This window comes from Haliaeetus leucocephalus, unplaced genomic scaffold (genome assembly GCF_000737465.1).
Source record: "Haliaeetus leucocephalus isolate CR32 unplaced genomic scaffold, Haliaeetus_leucocephalus-4.0 Scaffold1007, whole genome shotgun sequence".
Lineage (NCBI taxonomy): Eukaryota > Metazoa > Chordata > Aves > Accipitriformes > Accipitridae > Haliaeetus > Haliaeetus leucocephalus.
The window spans coordinates 795,242-811,448 of record NW_010973443.1 but is presented as its reverse complement, the minus strand read 5'-3'; the positions used below and the strand labels follow the sequence as shown (position 1 = coordinate 811,448).

Below are 16,207 nucleotides of genomic sequence, written 5' to 3'. Positions count from 1 at the left end.
AAAAAAACCAACAACAAAAAAAGTGTACATATTGATAAGATCCCCCTAAGCCTTCTCTTCTCCAGGCTGAGCAGTCCCAGCTCTCCCAGACTTTCCTCATAGAAGAGATGCTCCAGTCCCTTCATCATCTTTGTAGCCCTTCACTGGATTCTCTCCAGTATGTCCATGCCTCCTGTAGTGGGGAGCCCAGACCTGGACCTAGCACTCAGCTATGGTCTCACAAGGGCTGAGTAGAGGGGAAGGATCACCTCCCTTGACCTGCTGGCAACACTCCTCCTAATGCAGCCCAGGATACCATTGGCCTTTACTGCAAGGGCACATTGCTACCTCACAGTCAACCTGGTGTTCACCAGGACCTCCAGGGCCTTTTCTGCAAAGCCACTCTCCATCCAGAGAGACCTCAGCATGTACTGGTGCCTGGGGTTGTTCCTCCCCAGGTGCAGGACTTTGCACTTGTTGAACTTCAGGAGGTTCCTGCCAGTCCCTTTCTCCAGCCTATTAAGGCCCCTCTGGATTGCAGCATGACCTGCTGGCCCATCAGCCACTCCTCGCAGTTTTGTGTCATTAGCAAACTTGCTGAGGGTACACCCTGCTCCACCATCCAGATCATTAATGAAGATGTTAAACAGGACTGGACCCAGTATGGACCCCTGAGGTACACAACCAGTTATCGGCCTCCAACTATGCATTGCTGATCAGTGTCTTCTGGGCCCAGCCATTCAGCCAGCTGTCAACCCACCCACCTCACTGTCTGCTCATTCAGCCCATACTCCATCAGCTTCTCTATGAGAATCTTATGGGAGAACATGTGAAAAGCCTTACTGAAATCTAGGTAGACTATATCCACTGCTCTCCCTTGTCTATCAAGTCAGTCACTTCATCACAGCAGGTGTATCCTAAGGTATCCTAAGTTACTGAATAGTCATGTATTTTTAGTAAATAACTGAAAATTCTGGTAGTATACCAAGTAAGATGAAAAGCTCCAGATCTTTCCATTTACCAAGATAAATACTCAATTTATACAGGAAAGTTAATTTTCTTAACTTGCAGTTCATACAGAAGAAAAACAAGGATGAAAAAATAATTTGTAGACTTTGCAAATTTTTTACCTGTTTTCCTGTGCAGAACCACAACCTTCTGCGTTTTTACCATCTTCTTCTTTAAAGTACTGGCCACTACTGGATGGATTAGCAAAAGTTGATATGAAAGGCCCCAGAGACTGAAAAGCAGCTTGGCGGACCTAGTGGAAAGGGTCCAAGGTGAAAAAAAATTTTATTTTTATATATATATAAATTTTGCTGTCCTATAAAACATAAACTCCTCCTACTAGGAATTGGAAGGATTATAAGCCTAATGAGGAAAGCAACAGCAGAGGCTCTTGTCTGGAAAGAGACAGCCAGCTGTATACATAAAGTGCTAAGTAAAAAAAAAAATTAAGAAAAAGCAGAGTAAAAACAGTTAAATCATGGGTAACTAAGTTGACAGGCCTATTCCCCACAACCAAAGAAATCACAATTATTTAGATAGTAGAAGCAGGTAAATTTGAAAGCTCAGTTGAGAATTTTAACAACTTGAAAGAAAAAAAATTACGTGCAGTGAACAGATATTTCACTACCATGACACTACTTTAAGTTTGACTGATTATAAGCTCTGCATTTCTTTCCCTTTCCTATTTGGCTATGTTGTTCATTTGCTCCTCCTTTCTCCTATTATTTATTCTCCCCTTCTCAACAATTATCCTATCTACCTCCATTTTTATTATTTGATTAATTCAGCTGGGCAACAACTTGCACGACTTTCCAGGATCCAAGAGCTAATGCTCCCGTCCAAAATATCTACTTTTGGCTCTTGGAAGTAGTCTGCTCAATAACAAACTTAACAAGGTTTAGAGTAGATCTTCAAGACAAAACACAAAAACCAACCAAACAAAAACACCCACACAAAAAAACACCCAAACCAAACCAAACGAACTCAAAACCAACAGCAAACACCACCACACCACTTGAGTATCCCACTCCCTCCCCCCAAAAAAGGAGGTGGCAGTAGGGAACCTGAAGAAATAAACACAAATCACATCTAATTTTCCATTTTGTTAATGATTTTCAGCAATGTTAAGTCACAGGTAGTTCTGTAGCTAAGAAAAGCTATCCTATTAACACAGTTTTTCTTACATGCTGCAGTGAAAGTGCGAGGGATTCTCTACACCCACTGACAAACTAAGCAGTCTAAGAAGAATTTTGATTGAGGTGCACAAAACAAGTTATGTTATCTATACCTATGGGGAGAAGTTGTATATGGAATATCGCAGTAAAATCCTTTAAATATGACAGCTATTCAAGAAATAAAAAGCAATTCTTACCCATCGTGAAGGATCACTAATCAAATTAATAAAAAGGGTTGACAATTTTGTCCTCCGGACTTCCTGTGATGTTGCACAAGAAACTGCCATGAAGCATTCAGCACAGGCTTTCCTAACTCCCCACACATTATCAGAGCAGAGCTGGAAAAACCTCGGCAGCTGTTAGGAACATAGTGAGTAAGTTTGCAAGTCTTAACAGGCAGTACTTGTTTCAAAGCAAGTTCTTTTTTCACATTCATTTCCTTCACCTGGTTCTCTGATATCATATTCAGATGCATTAGTTGAACATTTGCAAGACAAAGAACACACATTCAGTAGCACCACCCTTCTAATCAGTTGCTCTCATGTTACTTATGAATACCGATAAGGAAAATTCACCTGTCTGAAGAACAGCAAGAAAGTACTAACTTTCTAACCTGATTTATATTCAACCCCCCACACACCAAAAAACCCAACTCCAAAAACATCCCCAAGCCCAGAAAACCTATCATAAGATAAAACCTCATCTATACACCATTCTTTTAAAGCAGATAACATTGAAAGGAGCAAAACCGAAGAATACTGGTGCATTAACATTTTACCTATCAGAGACCACTTCAGATTTTTGTAAGATTCTCACCGAAATGCAAAGGAAGAGCATCTTGAGAAAGAAAGAAAAGCTTTCTTTTCCACCTAAACTTCTCATTGTTATGTTTACCAATCTCTGTCACCGCCTACCATACAAAGCAGAACTTCAACTACATAGAGGAATAAGGGAATGAGAGAAACATTGCATTTGGTGCAAGAGAAAATAGGTTTGAACAAAGCAGTGACTTTACTAATGAAACTGAAGCATTTTGAAGTTGCTTAGGTGCTCGGGTTTCTTTGAAACAGTAATGGTAAGGATGAAACAGTGGACAGAGTGCAGGTGAGGCAGTCAAAGACATGCACATCATCGCGTAGCTGCCTTTGCTTGCAACAGGCAGATGCAAATAATACAATGACTGTTGCTACAGCTCTGTTCTCAATTATTGACGTTCAGCTGTACCTACTTTCTGCAGCAAAGTTTTCTGGACTTTGCTTCTGATTAAAAAAAGCATTTATGTTACAAAATGAAGTTTCATCTAAAGCCATTCAGCTTTTTGCCCCTCTCCCTGCTTCTCCCCCCGCCCCCTTTTTTTTTTAATAATCCAAAGAGCAAAAAATGACATTTTCTGTTATGGAAAGAGATGCCCAACCATCCAGCCACATGTTATTGCTTTCACATAAAATAACAACCCCTTTTTTATTTCATAGTCTAACTGCACCCTCTACAAAGTTTTAATCCAAATTCATGATATATATCAGTAAGAGCGCATTTGTGTGAGAGAAATCAATTTACATCCCCAATCAAGAAACATGGGATGCAAGTCTGTGCAATGATACTTCACTATCAAATTGCTTGAATCACACAGTACCTAGGGAAAAATGCAGCAAATGCTGTAAGAATGTAAGAAATGCCCTGAGGGTCACACTAGGCCTACCTGTCCCAACACCACATCTGCAAAAGGCTGCAGAGCCTCTTGTTGAAGCCATGCCTGCATTTACACTCTCTCCATAGAAGCCCCTTGTTAATTTCTGGCACTGATTCATCAACCTCTTCTGGCTCTCAACAAGTTTACTGTCCATACCCACAAGAAGAGAAAGCTTGACGAAAGATCCCAGCAACTGTCAGGCTGGTTTCTGCTTCCTAGCCCTGTCATGTCTCCAAGCCTAGCAACATCCACCAGCTCCCTGGACATGCCAGGTGAATGGGGGGCACTGTTATGGATCCTCTGCTCACTGCTCCATCCAGTTCCCTGCTTCTCCATTTTGAATTTGTATCTCTTCCCTTTACTTAATTTGTTATTGCCCATTTATTTTCTCTGCATTTCTTCCTCCTTCCCTCCTTCCCAGGAGGGCTGTGAGGCTTTGTTAGAGCCAGGGAAACTGACTTTAAAAGATTAAACCAATGAACAGCAGCATTAAGTGATGCCGCTTAAAGAAACCACATAAACCTTGCCACTTCTAGTGGCCTATTCCCGCCACTCCTCTTGTATCTGCAATCTCTTGTTGCATTTATGGACATTAGAAGACATATTCCTGCCTACTTCTTGCCTAACGTATTTTTGAAGTTGTAAATACTCTCTGCCTCCACAGCCCAGGTATTTTCTTCAGTCTGGTTTAAGCCCCATTCCCAGCTCTACAATTGAGTACCCCTGTCCTGGTTTCAGCTGGGATAGTTAATTGTCTTCCTAGTAGCTGGTACAGTGCTATGTTTTGGGTTCAGTATGAGAAGAATGTTGATAACACTGATGTCTTCAGTTGTTGCTAAGTAGTGTTTAGTCTCAAGTCAAGGATTTTTCAGCTTCTCCTGCCCAGCCAGCGAGAAAGCTGGAGGGGCACAAGAAGTTGGCACAGGACACAGCCAGGACAGCTGACCCAAACTGGCCAACGGGGTATTCCATACCATGGGACATCCCATCTAGTATAGGAACTGGGGGGAGTGGGGGATCATCGCTTGGGGACTAACTGGGTGTCGATCGGTGGGTGGTAAGCAATTGCACTGCGCATCATTTGTACATTCCAATCCTTTTATTATTGCTGTTGTTATTTTATTAGTGTTATCATTACTAGTTTCTTCTTTTCTCTTCTATTAAACCGTTCTTATCTCAACCCACGAGTTTTACTTCTTTTCCCAATTTTCTCCCCCATCCCACTGGGTGGGGGGGAAGCAAGTGAGCAGCTGCGTGGTGCTTAGTTGCTGGCTGGGGTTAAACCACTACAACCCCTTAGCTCTAGACTGTGTGACCTGGCAAGTAAGAGTTCTGTATTCATAGTAACGGTCTTCAACATTTTGTAAACACCAGTCATAATCTCATGTCAGCAAAACTGCAGCGTCACAGCTTTTTTTAGTCTCTCTTTACTAAGGGAATGTAGTAATTTTAATTTCTAATAATTTTAGCTGCCCTTCTCTGTACCTTGTCCAGCTCCACTACTGACTTGTATTAAAAAGAAAAATCCTTTAAGAAATGGCTTACCAGCATTTCTTCAGTAGCTTGCTGCCCAACCACACTGCAGATATCTCCAAAATTGGCTGCACATACCTTGCAGACAAAAATGCAAGAAATAACCACTAAGACCATAGTTTTAATGCAACTAATGAAATCAAAGAAAAAAAATAAACAGCTTTTAAAACCATAAAAACAGGTTTTGGTGCAGACTCAATACCAGCTACTTCCCCATTCCAACAGTTCCCATGGTTTAAAAAAATTTAAAAATTATTTTCTCCCTTTCGAAGCTTCATTAGCCTTTTTTAATCACAAAAGAACTATCCCAGAACTTAAGTGAAAGGAAAGGAGGATAAAACACATTCAAAGTGCTGTCAAACAAGCAGTTGTCAAGGAAAATAACCTATGCAATGGCAGGGTGAAACCAAAACAAAGCCTCAGCACCTAAACACCATGATGGAGTACTGGTTTATTTCATCTTAATGAGCATCTTTAATTCCATCTACACAGAGAGATACGAGCTGAGGTGGCTGATGCTGTATCAGTTACAGTTTGTTCACATTTTCATGGCTACCTACACAATCATACGGACAAGCAGATTCTTTCTTTGTTTCTGATAATAAAGGTAGGGACTCTGGAAAAAAACTCAGGGTCAAATACAAAACCTGTGGAAATGTGAGCTACAAAGAAACCCCATAGCTTTCACCTATACGTGTCACAAATGACATCTAGCAGGAAAAACTCATTTAGTCAAATGCAAGTTCCAAGTTCATGACACTCCTTTTACAGATAATCCAGACCAGATGCTGATAATTCATACCTTACGAACATGAAACATTCTGCAGTCACAGCACATCTCACAAAACCTAGGAAGAACAAGTCTTTCCGTGATGTCCTTTCCCACCATGGACGCCATTTTGCACATTATCTAATGGCAAGACAGACACTAATTAGGGATGCTTGCACAACACACAATTCTGTGTCAGTTAAGCAGAGGCTTTATTGAAAATTGTGGAAAATGTTGGAAAAAAACCCATATTTTGAATTGAAAAGGTTTGGCTGCTTCTGCAAAAAGCTTTTTTTCTTTTTACCCTCCCCCTGTCATGATGTAACACAGCTGTAGAAGACATTGGTCTTTCACCAAACTAAATCAAATTCCTAACTAATGGAGATAACCGAACTCTCAGAAATTACTCTCATATCTTACCAAACAGGCTCACAAAAATAAAAAAAACCCCACAAACAAGTAGAAGATTCTTTCACTATTCCAATACTTAATGAATAAATATATATTTACAAATAACAGAAAATTATTGACAATTAATATGCTTAAGTGACTTCTACAACTTCTGGATGATTTAAAAATTACAACACTCCGTATTCCATGTATGCAACTCCCTAACATAAAATTAGTGAAAAAGCATATCATACCAACGAAAGTGACAGCTTTTCCCTCTAACTGCTCTTTCATTCTGATTTTTTCTAAGAGTTTCAAAAGAAGGTAATCTAAAAGAATTTTATGTTTAACTTTCCTAATCACATCAGTAGAGCTATTTAAATTTATTTTCCTATAACAACAAATTATTATTTTTCTAACCTCTAGGGGGTCGGTGAGCTACAGAAACCTTTGTGAAGTTTCAGTATCTTCAAAACAATGAAGATGGGTAAAACAGTTCTGCTTTAAATTTTATTCCCTTATGTACCTGTAAGGTTCTTCAAGAAAGTACTAGAAATTTGGTGCGAAATGCAATAGCACCCAGCCTGCTTATTGTTTACGAGTCCAGCTACATTATGAAAGTAAAATATTAAATGAGGTCTCTCTCAAGCAAAAAGAAAAAATTTTAAAAAATTAATAAAAAAAAATCACCCAGCAAAAAGCATCAACATAAATTGCAAGAATTCAAGGGTAACATAAGGGTATAAATCCGCCATTTCTCCTTTATAAATTAACTTATTACTTTGCTTACTATTTTAATTCAATACATAATAATTTTTAATAATTGAGGTTGTATGTAATGCAAAAAAGAAAACCACCAACGAACTGTGAGTTAATCAACTCATATGCTTATTATTTTGTCTAACGAAACAAAACAAAATCAATAAAGAGAATAGACATACAGCAAAACCCAACAGAATTCAAGCATTAAAGATTTTTCACTGATGGAAGTTTTCTACATATGCAATTTAAACTTCCATAAAGCAAACAAACCTGAAAAAAACTAAAAAGTCAACAATAGCAGATACCTTAGGAGTCAATAAAATTAGTCCCCTGAACTGTCTTGTCCAGCTGCGTTTTTCTTTACAGCATATATAAGCCATTGAATTTAAATCTAACCTTGAGTGTAACACAGCATGGGAAAAGTTACAGATTAATTATGGATAGCAATATAATTTTTTCTTTTTAATACCACATGGATGTGCAACTTGGAAACACACTACCATCACTGTAATACCAAGCATTCAAGCAAACTTTATACTACGTGGTTTGGTATTGCTGTTACTTACAGCCACGGCTTCCGTCTTCACATCATCATTGCTGTCTGGAGCTGTCAGATCTATCAGAACAGGGCATACCTTGGTCTCCACATCGTATCTCTCTATGAGTTCTTGCTCCAACAGAACTAACAATGCTGCCTGACTTGTTTTTCTTACCTATTGTAAAAAGACAAATATTGAACAAAGGAATTCAAAGAGACTTTTTTGGTTTTTCATTTAAATGTATGTCCTGTATTTTGGAAGCTGTACCTACATACTGCCACACACCTATATTAATTGCACTCAGCAAGTGGACAAGCGCTCCAAAAGCACTTTTGCAAACACTTCACATTTGAAACAAACTATGTCTGAACTCAAGAACACCTGCATTTTATAATAGCATTGCCTTAGTTTACAAGTGTCCACCTACACGCTTCCCAAAACACAGGATAGCAATATCAAAAAAAGTAGTCCTAGCAAAGCTCATGCAATACATAAAGGAAAGCAGCATAGCTAATTGGGAGTAACGAAGTTCTAAGGAATGTGAATTTTATTAAACAAATCTCTTTTTCTGAGATTAACAAGTTTGGCTCACAATGAATAACTGCATTTATTTTGAATGTATTATAAATTCTGAGACACAATTTTGCTTAGTCCCATCAAAAAAAAAAAAAAAAAAAAGACTGTATAAGATAACCATTAATAATTGACTTCATACATGGCTAACCCCTGTCTCTTAAAAAAAGTAATTTCACCAGAAGAGAAAACACATGCAGCAAAAGACTATACACTGCAATGCAGTGATTTTGAAAACACCTTTGAGATCTTTGTTTCGGAGCAAACCAGCCAAATTAACTACAGAGTATCAACAGAGGTTAAGATGATGAAAAGAATCGCTGAATCTGCTACCAAGAGAATATCAAGCAGAAGTATGATTGTTGTATTATACATGAATTAGCAAAATAACTACTAAGAAAAATCAGTTAAGGTACCTATTTTTAATAATGGAAAATCTGGAAAGGGCAAGGAAAAAAGTAACAAATTCAGAGGCCTAAAATACTTAAAATAATCCATCACCTAGGATTAGGCTCGTCTGAAATGATGTGGAGAAGCCTAAAGAAAGCTTTAGGCAAGCTAACTCATACACGCAGAGAAATAAACCACACAAGTTCAATCCAAAAGCTTTACTGGATCAATACACAAATAACTGGTCATGAAGGTACATAAAGGTGTTAAAAAAATTGCATTATACCAGGGAGTCAGTTCTTCGTGACTACTGTTCCTTTTTGCCAGAATTTAAATTATGTAATCTTATCAAAATGATTGTTTGATTTTGTCCATAAGAACACAACACCAGATAAAGGGCCCCAAATCAGAACAGATCACATTAGGTGAAAAAATGTTGGAAATTTTCTTCAATTAAAGTTCAGAGTGCCATGCATTTCATGTCTATTAAAAATCTTTTTACCCTGAAATACTACACACTTGTATGATGCTAAATTATTTAAATTTAACATCACACCAGGTATATTCAACTAACTAATAAACTATTTGTAAAAGACACTTACCTGGTTATTCTGGTCTGCGAGGTATCGTACCACAATAGGCAGTAAGTATTTGGAAAAAGCATATGGGATTGAAGGTCTGTTTTCTTGACAGAACATAGCAATATGAGGCACCTGTTCCATCAGTTCTGCCCGCACTGTTGGCTCTGTCAGGGTCAAAATAAAACCAAAAAAGACACAACAAATGTTTACAAGCATACTGCCAGATACTGCCAGAATAAGCTTTTTACAGTTCTGTACATACAAAGTATGTTCTCAAGTGTTCATGTCAGCAAGTTTATGTCAGGTTTCATTTTGACAAGCACCATCATCTTTTTACAAAACCAGGTACAAGTACACTCTGTAGTGCTAAACTACTAAAAAGATGGGTCCCACATTCTCAGTAAAAAAAACCAATAAGAGGTATAAGAGAGCAAGCCACCAAATATTATGAGTATCAGAACCTGTCTGAACTCCCTACAAGCATCACCTACTTCAAAGAAAACTGCTAAGCTGAAAGTCAACCCAAAATTGATACCACTATGAGAAGAAACAAACTGAGGGGGACTCCTGGCTACAGCCTCTCATGCGGTAAAGAACCCACCCAGCAGGACAATCAGCCATAACCACAGATGCTCTTCTTCACGCTTTGCTTTTTAAGACTACTGCTATTTTCATCAGATGGAAAACGTCCTGCACCTTTCCAGTTGCTTCTGTTAAACCTTTCGTGCATGTTTTTCAAAGTTGGTGACTATTTAAAAAATACTCCATTCATTTTTTAAATTCAGGAACTGTGCACTGCTTTAATGAATCATAATCCCTGCAGAACATGCATATCTATTTGAGGGATGAGAGGAAAAGCAAGACAAGAAATACAAGCATGGATTAAATTCCAACTACTAAAAAAAACCAGCTTCAGTTTAAGAAGTAGGTCATTATCACATGCCTGATAGTCCACTTGTCCACAGAAAAAAAACAAAACATAATTTCAGAACTAAGTATTTCTATCCTTTCATAATTTGCTGCCATCTGTGGTTACCATTAGAGAACTGATTACCTATACAAACATATAACAAAAACTCATCAATTACTCTCAAGTTACAGTATTCGATTTACAATGTTTTAAGTAATAGGATGTATACTGTTCACAGGATATGCATGCCTTACTAAATTTTTACCTATGAATTGGTTCAGGTAAAACTTAATGGTATGACCAGAACCACCTTCCCTGGAATACTTGGAATTAACATGATACATTAAAAATACAACCTTTTGTTAAATAGAAGCATGTAACTTGCATTTCTATTTTACATGGCCAATGCATGGAGCACTTGGCTTTCTTGAACACTGGTTCCAAGCGATAACTTAGGCCTGAATAAACCAAAACAAAGTTAAAGCAAGTACCATGCTCTGGGCAGTCTTTTCTTCACTGAGGACAATGAGAACAGGAGAGATCATAGGGCACAAAGTAATCAAATGCCTATGGGCTCCATTTCTTTGATTATAGACTTAAATTACTTTTCCTACAGAAAAACATACCAAAATCCTCTGTAAAGCTTGTGAATTGCTGACAAAGTTTCAAAATGCAAAATGAAATCCCAGATAAATCAATACTGAATAGGTTTGCTGTTCATGACAATAAAGAAAAAAAGTCTTCCAAGCTGCTCTGTTTCTCTTCCCAAAACATTAACAGGAACACACAGGACAAAAGCCTTTTTATTTAAACTTCAAATGTTCTGAAACATGCGCTGGTTGAACTCCATAAGCAATAGACACATCCTGAAGTTTGTATTGAAGAAGTGCAATCCTGAAGAACACTACTCAAACTATGTGCAAGTTTTAACAGACTTGAATTAATGAAAATGAACAGATAACAAAAGGCTAAATTCTAGTTTGGTGAACACTATGTCTGTAGCACTGAACATGACAGTTGACCACAATAAGCACCTGTAAATAGGACAAATGTAATAGTTAAAGAGATCATTAATTCTGAAAACTAAATTCTACATACCTTATTAATGCAGAGGAAGGAAATACTATTTCTTGCAATTTTTCTAAAAAAACGTAGTCAGAGAATAAAAAGTTACAATCCTCAGTCTAAGTTTCTAATTTCAGTCTAACTTTCTATTGGGAGCTTGCAGCACCTCCTACTATTAAAGTTGCCTTGTACTTCCTATCACAGTAACTCATCTTTTGCTTCCTTATAAAAATTTGCCAAAGCAGTCCTTAGAACTGGAGATAGGATAAGCTGCAATTCTTCATTAGGATGAGGTTTTCTCAGGAAAAACAAAACAACAAAATTTCAACCAAAGTAAATCAGCTGTTTTCAAGACTAAGGTTGGCAAACCCATTTGTTTTCTTCCAAGAAAACTGACAAGGCCTAGCTTCTTCACTTCTGGAAGAGGGGCTTGAAATGTGCCAGAGAAAGGAGTCCTTTTATATCTCAACACATTTTTTCCATCTGTGTGAAAACCTGCCCAAAGGTGGTTGAGCTAAGAGGCCTTGACAACACCCTCTATTTCCACCTGCCCAGCAGCCGACAGAGCACAGCAACTACAGGTTGAAGAGTCCTTCCTTGCAGAGTACGTTTTAAGATGGAGAAAGCCATCATCACTGCAGACTGTACACAGCCCCTCTCCCAAGAGCAACTCTTTTGAAAAGGCTGCAGATGGGAAACAGAGCAGAACGAGGAACCATCAGGCTGGGCAAGGAGGGACAGAGGGCTGACAGGTGAGTGACAAGGAGATAAGACTGGCAACTAAAGGGAAGGGAGACTGGAACTTGCTGGACAAGAAACTGGAACCACAGCCCAGTGCCAGAGCTGGAGGGACTCACTCCCACCTCTCCCATAAGGCTGCTATTTCAAGACATGCCCAGGACATGATCTAAGGGTACAAGAGGCTTATGTCACAACACTTATCACTAGGATCTCATTCTTACTTCTTAGGACTCCTGTCTCATTTCTTGCAACAGATAGATGACTTGGAGTGGGGGGTAGGGCAGATGGGACAGAGCAAGGCAGAGGGCAGGGAGAGTGAGGAAGATAAATTTGGCTGAGACTGCATGTTTGGCAGCAGTGCTTCTTAAGTTGTTTCTGAATTTTCTTCGGGCAGTTCCCACCCTCCCAAACCCAAAACTTGCGGCTTCCATTATGCCAATGCAACTGTTTGTGCAGACAGACAAGCCATATCAAAGAACTGATATGGCTGACGCAGCTTTTGCCCCACCACAGCAGCATGATTAAGCAGCAAGAACTGGCACTTAGATTGGTTTGCCTGTGCAATCACACACTTCCCTCAAGTAGCAGAACTATCAGATGATGGAAGCAAGCAATGGCAAAGGAGGGCAGTAGGATGGCTTACTGTGATACTACTGTCATGGTTTAACCCCAGCCGGTAACCAAGTACCAGGCAAGCCACTCACATGCTTCCCCCGCACCCAGTGGGATGGGGAAGAGAATCAGGGGGAAAAAAAAAAAAAAAAAAAAAGTAGTAAAATTTGTGGGTTGAGATAAGAACAATTTAATAGGACAGAAAGGAAGAAAATAATAACAACAACAATAAAATGACAACAATAAAATAATTGGAATATACAAAACAAGTGATGCACAATGCAATTGTTCACCACTTGCCTACCAATGCCCAGTTAGTTCCCAAGCAGCAATCCCCTCCCAGGCCAACTCCCCCCAGTTTATATACTGGACATGATGTCACATGGTCTGGAATACCCCTTTGGCCAGTTTGGGTCAGCTGTCCTGGCTGTGTCCCCTCCTGACTTCTTGTGCCCCTCCAGCCTTCTTGCTGGCTGGGCACTAGAAGCTGAAAAAACTTTGACTTAGTATAAACACTATTTAGCAACAACTGAAAACATCAGTGTGTTATCAACATTCTTCTCATACTGAACCCAAAACATAACACTATATCAGCTACTAGAAAGAAAACTGACTCTATCCCAGCTGAAACCAGGACAATTACCTTCAAAACAGGGTGAAAGAAGCAAAATGCTGAGAAACCCGATTTGTTCCTTTGCCTATCGTGAAGCTGTGCAAAATGCTCAAGCGAGACTCTTCACAGAGTAATTGCACACTGCTCATTTGATTGCAATCCGAACTCTGTGTCTTCACTGCTGAAGAAACACCACCACTGCCATCAAAGCCAACAAGAGCTCTGTATTAAGCATATCAAGAACTATGTATAAAGCTTTGGACACTAGGCACTCAAAACGGGCAGACTGTTTTGACTTCGATACCTCTACAGTTTGCCCACCCACTGGTAAAGTAATGTCAACACTCTCTTTCCCCAAACTGACTAGGTTTGCTGTGAAACTCAATTCATAAATTTCTTTATGAAACACTCCAGTAAGAGAGCAGCGAGTACCAAAACCGTAAGATCCCTTCTTCAGAACAGGGTTTGTCTATTATACAGCACTTAAGAGAGTGGCCACACCACCTGACAATATTGAAGAGCTGCTCATGTAAAGTGAGTCCCCTTCTTCCTGAGCTACCAAGTAAGCCCTGGCTTTGTGAGGAACACAGATGAGATGATGCAATTGAAGATTTGAAAAATTCATGCCCAGGAATGAATGAGAACTGTAAAGTCACCTTAGTTCTTACATTCCCTAACTTTTAAGTTACATGACTCCGTGATCTTAGTAAGGTCAATTCAAAACAAACCAGCACTGTGTATGTAACTGGCTGTGAAATGCAACATGGTAATTCACAATCAAAAAGGCATTTGTGCTGTTCTGGGGAATTACTGCTGCTATGCAAGAACCTGAACCTTAAGCTTACTGATTTAGATAAGAGCTCAATTCTTCCAAATGCTGAAGCATATATTCTAGTGTGTACTGAATAGAGCCTAAACCTGCAGGTCTGATGGGGTTACAGTAGAGCTTTTTTTTGCATTATGTTTCCTAAAGACCCAAGCAACAATGCAAAAAATTTCCACTAAAGATACAGCACAGCACTTTCTCATTCACTTCATCCATTCCTCAGCTTTGTCTTTAGCTTAGACAGGTGGCAGCTCCAAATACAGATTCCAGCAGGCTTCAATACATGACAGTGTCTGCCATTTCAGTTTAAACTTTTCTGTTGTTTATAACCAAATTTATGGTTTTCTCATTACCACCATGAATGGAGTATGACAGTATCAGTTAAAATTATTACATGCAGCTTCTTAAAGCATAAGCTCATCCAGCTGGGGAATACATCCATGTATTTTTTTGCACTGTACAATACAGTCAGGACCAGGCTTTCACACAGTATAAACAAAATCTGGGTGGAGAATTTTGCTTCACATTAAGACTGAAAGTTTCTATTTTAGGCACTCTGGAAAATCACTGTGTACAATTAGGTTCTCCATAATATTTGCTTGGAACAGAATTTTCTGTTTGGCAGAGGAAACATTTTTAAATGCTGCTCTTTTCAAACTATCTCCTTAACGCATAGACTTGTACCTTCAAGTAGAAGGCACTAGAAAAAAGCTGCAACTTGTCAAAACAAAAAAATTTGGAAAGAAGTATTAATATAAAAAAATTAGATCTCGGAAGCAAACTCATACTTGTTTTTGTCATTCATTAGCTCTGCATTCTATCAGGTCTTGTGTATTCTCTAGATACAGAATTAGACTGAATTGAGTTTTAGAAATGAAGCAAAACTAAAAGAATGACAGAAGAAAGCGAAAAAAGACTGCCATTTCTTCTGTTTGTGAAATAACATTGAAAAGAAGTTGCCAGAATGACACAGTTCTACCTCTCTTGATTGCCAGACCACATGAAACTGGCAATATATTCCAACCAGCATCTCCAGAACCTGAGCAGACTTTGATCTGCACACACCAACCTTCAGTTTTAGCTATTTCACAAATCACCATTTAAATCAACATCCCAAACTGACTCCAAAATCACAGAAGTAATTAACTGTTCCTTACTCACCCATGAAAAAAAATTTAAATTTCCCCTAGAATTTGACACCATCTCTCACGTAAGCAAAGTGCCAACATACTCATCTAGCTACTCCTAGCACATACACTTAGCTTTCCTACATAAATGTGTAATGTTTATTTCACCCATGCTGAGGCTTCAGTTCACTCTATATTCTACTTCAGCTATGAGGAAGAAAAGCACCACCGTTAGCTGTATACTGGAAATTAAAAAGGGGATTATTGCAGAGCTGCACAGTATAATACCAACTAATTGCTCCAGAACAGTTATTTGTAAGTGAAGTAATTATTCCAAAGCCAGCTCGCAACTAGATTTATTTCACAATAGCTTATTCTGCAACAATGTACAGTACTTAAAAGAAATTCTGCAAAGCTTTCGATATCTCAAAGTGACCATTCTGGAATACAAGCAGGAGTCAATTTTCCCTACATTTGTGAGGGACTGTAAGGTTTTTGTGTGGTAAAAGTGTATAGGAAGAACAACTACTAGGTGATGTTAAAGGAATGCTGCTTTAATTGACAATTTCAATGAATGTTTTAAGTACACCTGAATATTAACATTTGTTCTTATTAAGGGCTGTAAGTAAGAAGTAAAGGTGTAAAGTGCATAGCTTTGCATTTACACTTTTGTTCTTTTAAATTTTTTTTTGTGAAAGGCAAAAGAAAAATACTGATTTATACGTATTAGAGAGAAACAAGCCACACAGAGAACACCTTCATGCCCTTCCCCCTGTATAGATCCCTATTTCTGTATTCAGCCTGAATATAAGGTCCACAGCACATGAAGATGCCAATCTGCCAACAGCATGGCAATAGTACTGGATTTATATACATGCCTATTCTCAAACTGCACATCATTTGCATGATAAAAGACAAATTTTA

At 38.6% G+C, this 16,207-nt stretch overlaps 1 protein-coding gene across 4 annotated transcripts in view; it reads right to left on the bottom strand.

Annotated features, from left to right (window-relative positions):
* PPP4R1 (protein phosphatase 4, regulatory subunit 1) overlaps positions 1–16,207 on the bottom strand; it is a 68,025-nt gene that overhangs the window by 22,176 nt on the left and 29,642 nt on the right. For all 4 annotated transcript variants that reach the window (XM_010584804.1, XM_010584806.1, XM_010584808.1 and 1 more), the window contains 6 exons: positions 9,411–9,553; positions 7,873–8,019; positions 6,188–6,295; positions 5,398–5,463; positions 2,360–2,518; positions 1,110–1,240 (listed from right to left, as the gene is read on the bottom strand). In XM_010584804.1, the coding sequence (XP_010583106.1) occupies positions 1,110–1,240; positions 2,360–2,518; positions 5,398–5,463; positions 6,188–6,295; positions 7,873–8,019; positions 9,411–9,553 (754 nt within the window). The remainder of the gene's footprint in view (positions 1–1,109; positions 1,241–2,359; positions 2,519–5,397; positions 5,464–6,187; positions 6,296–7,872; positions 8,020–9,410; positions 9,554–16,207) is intronic.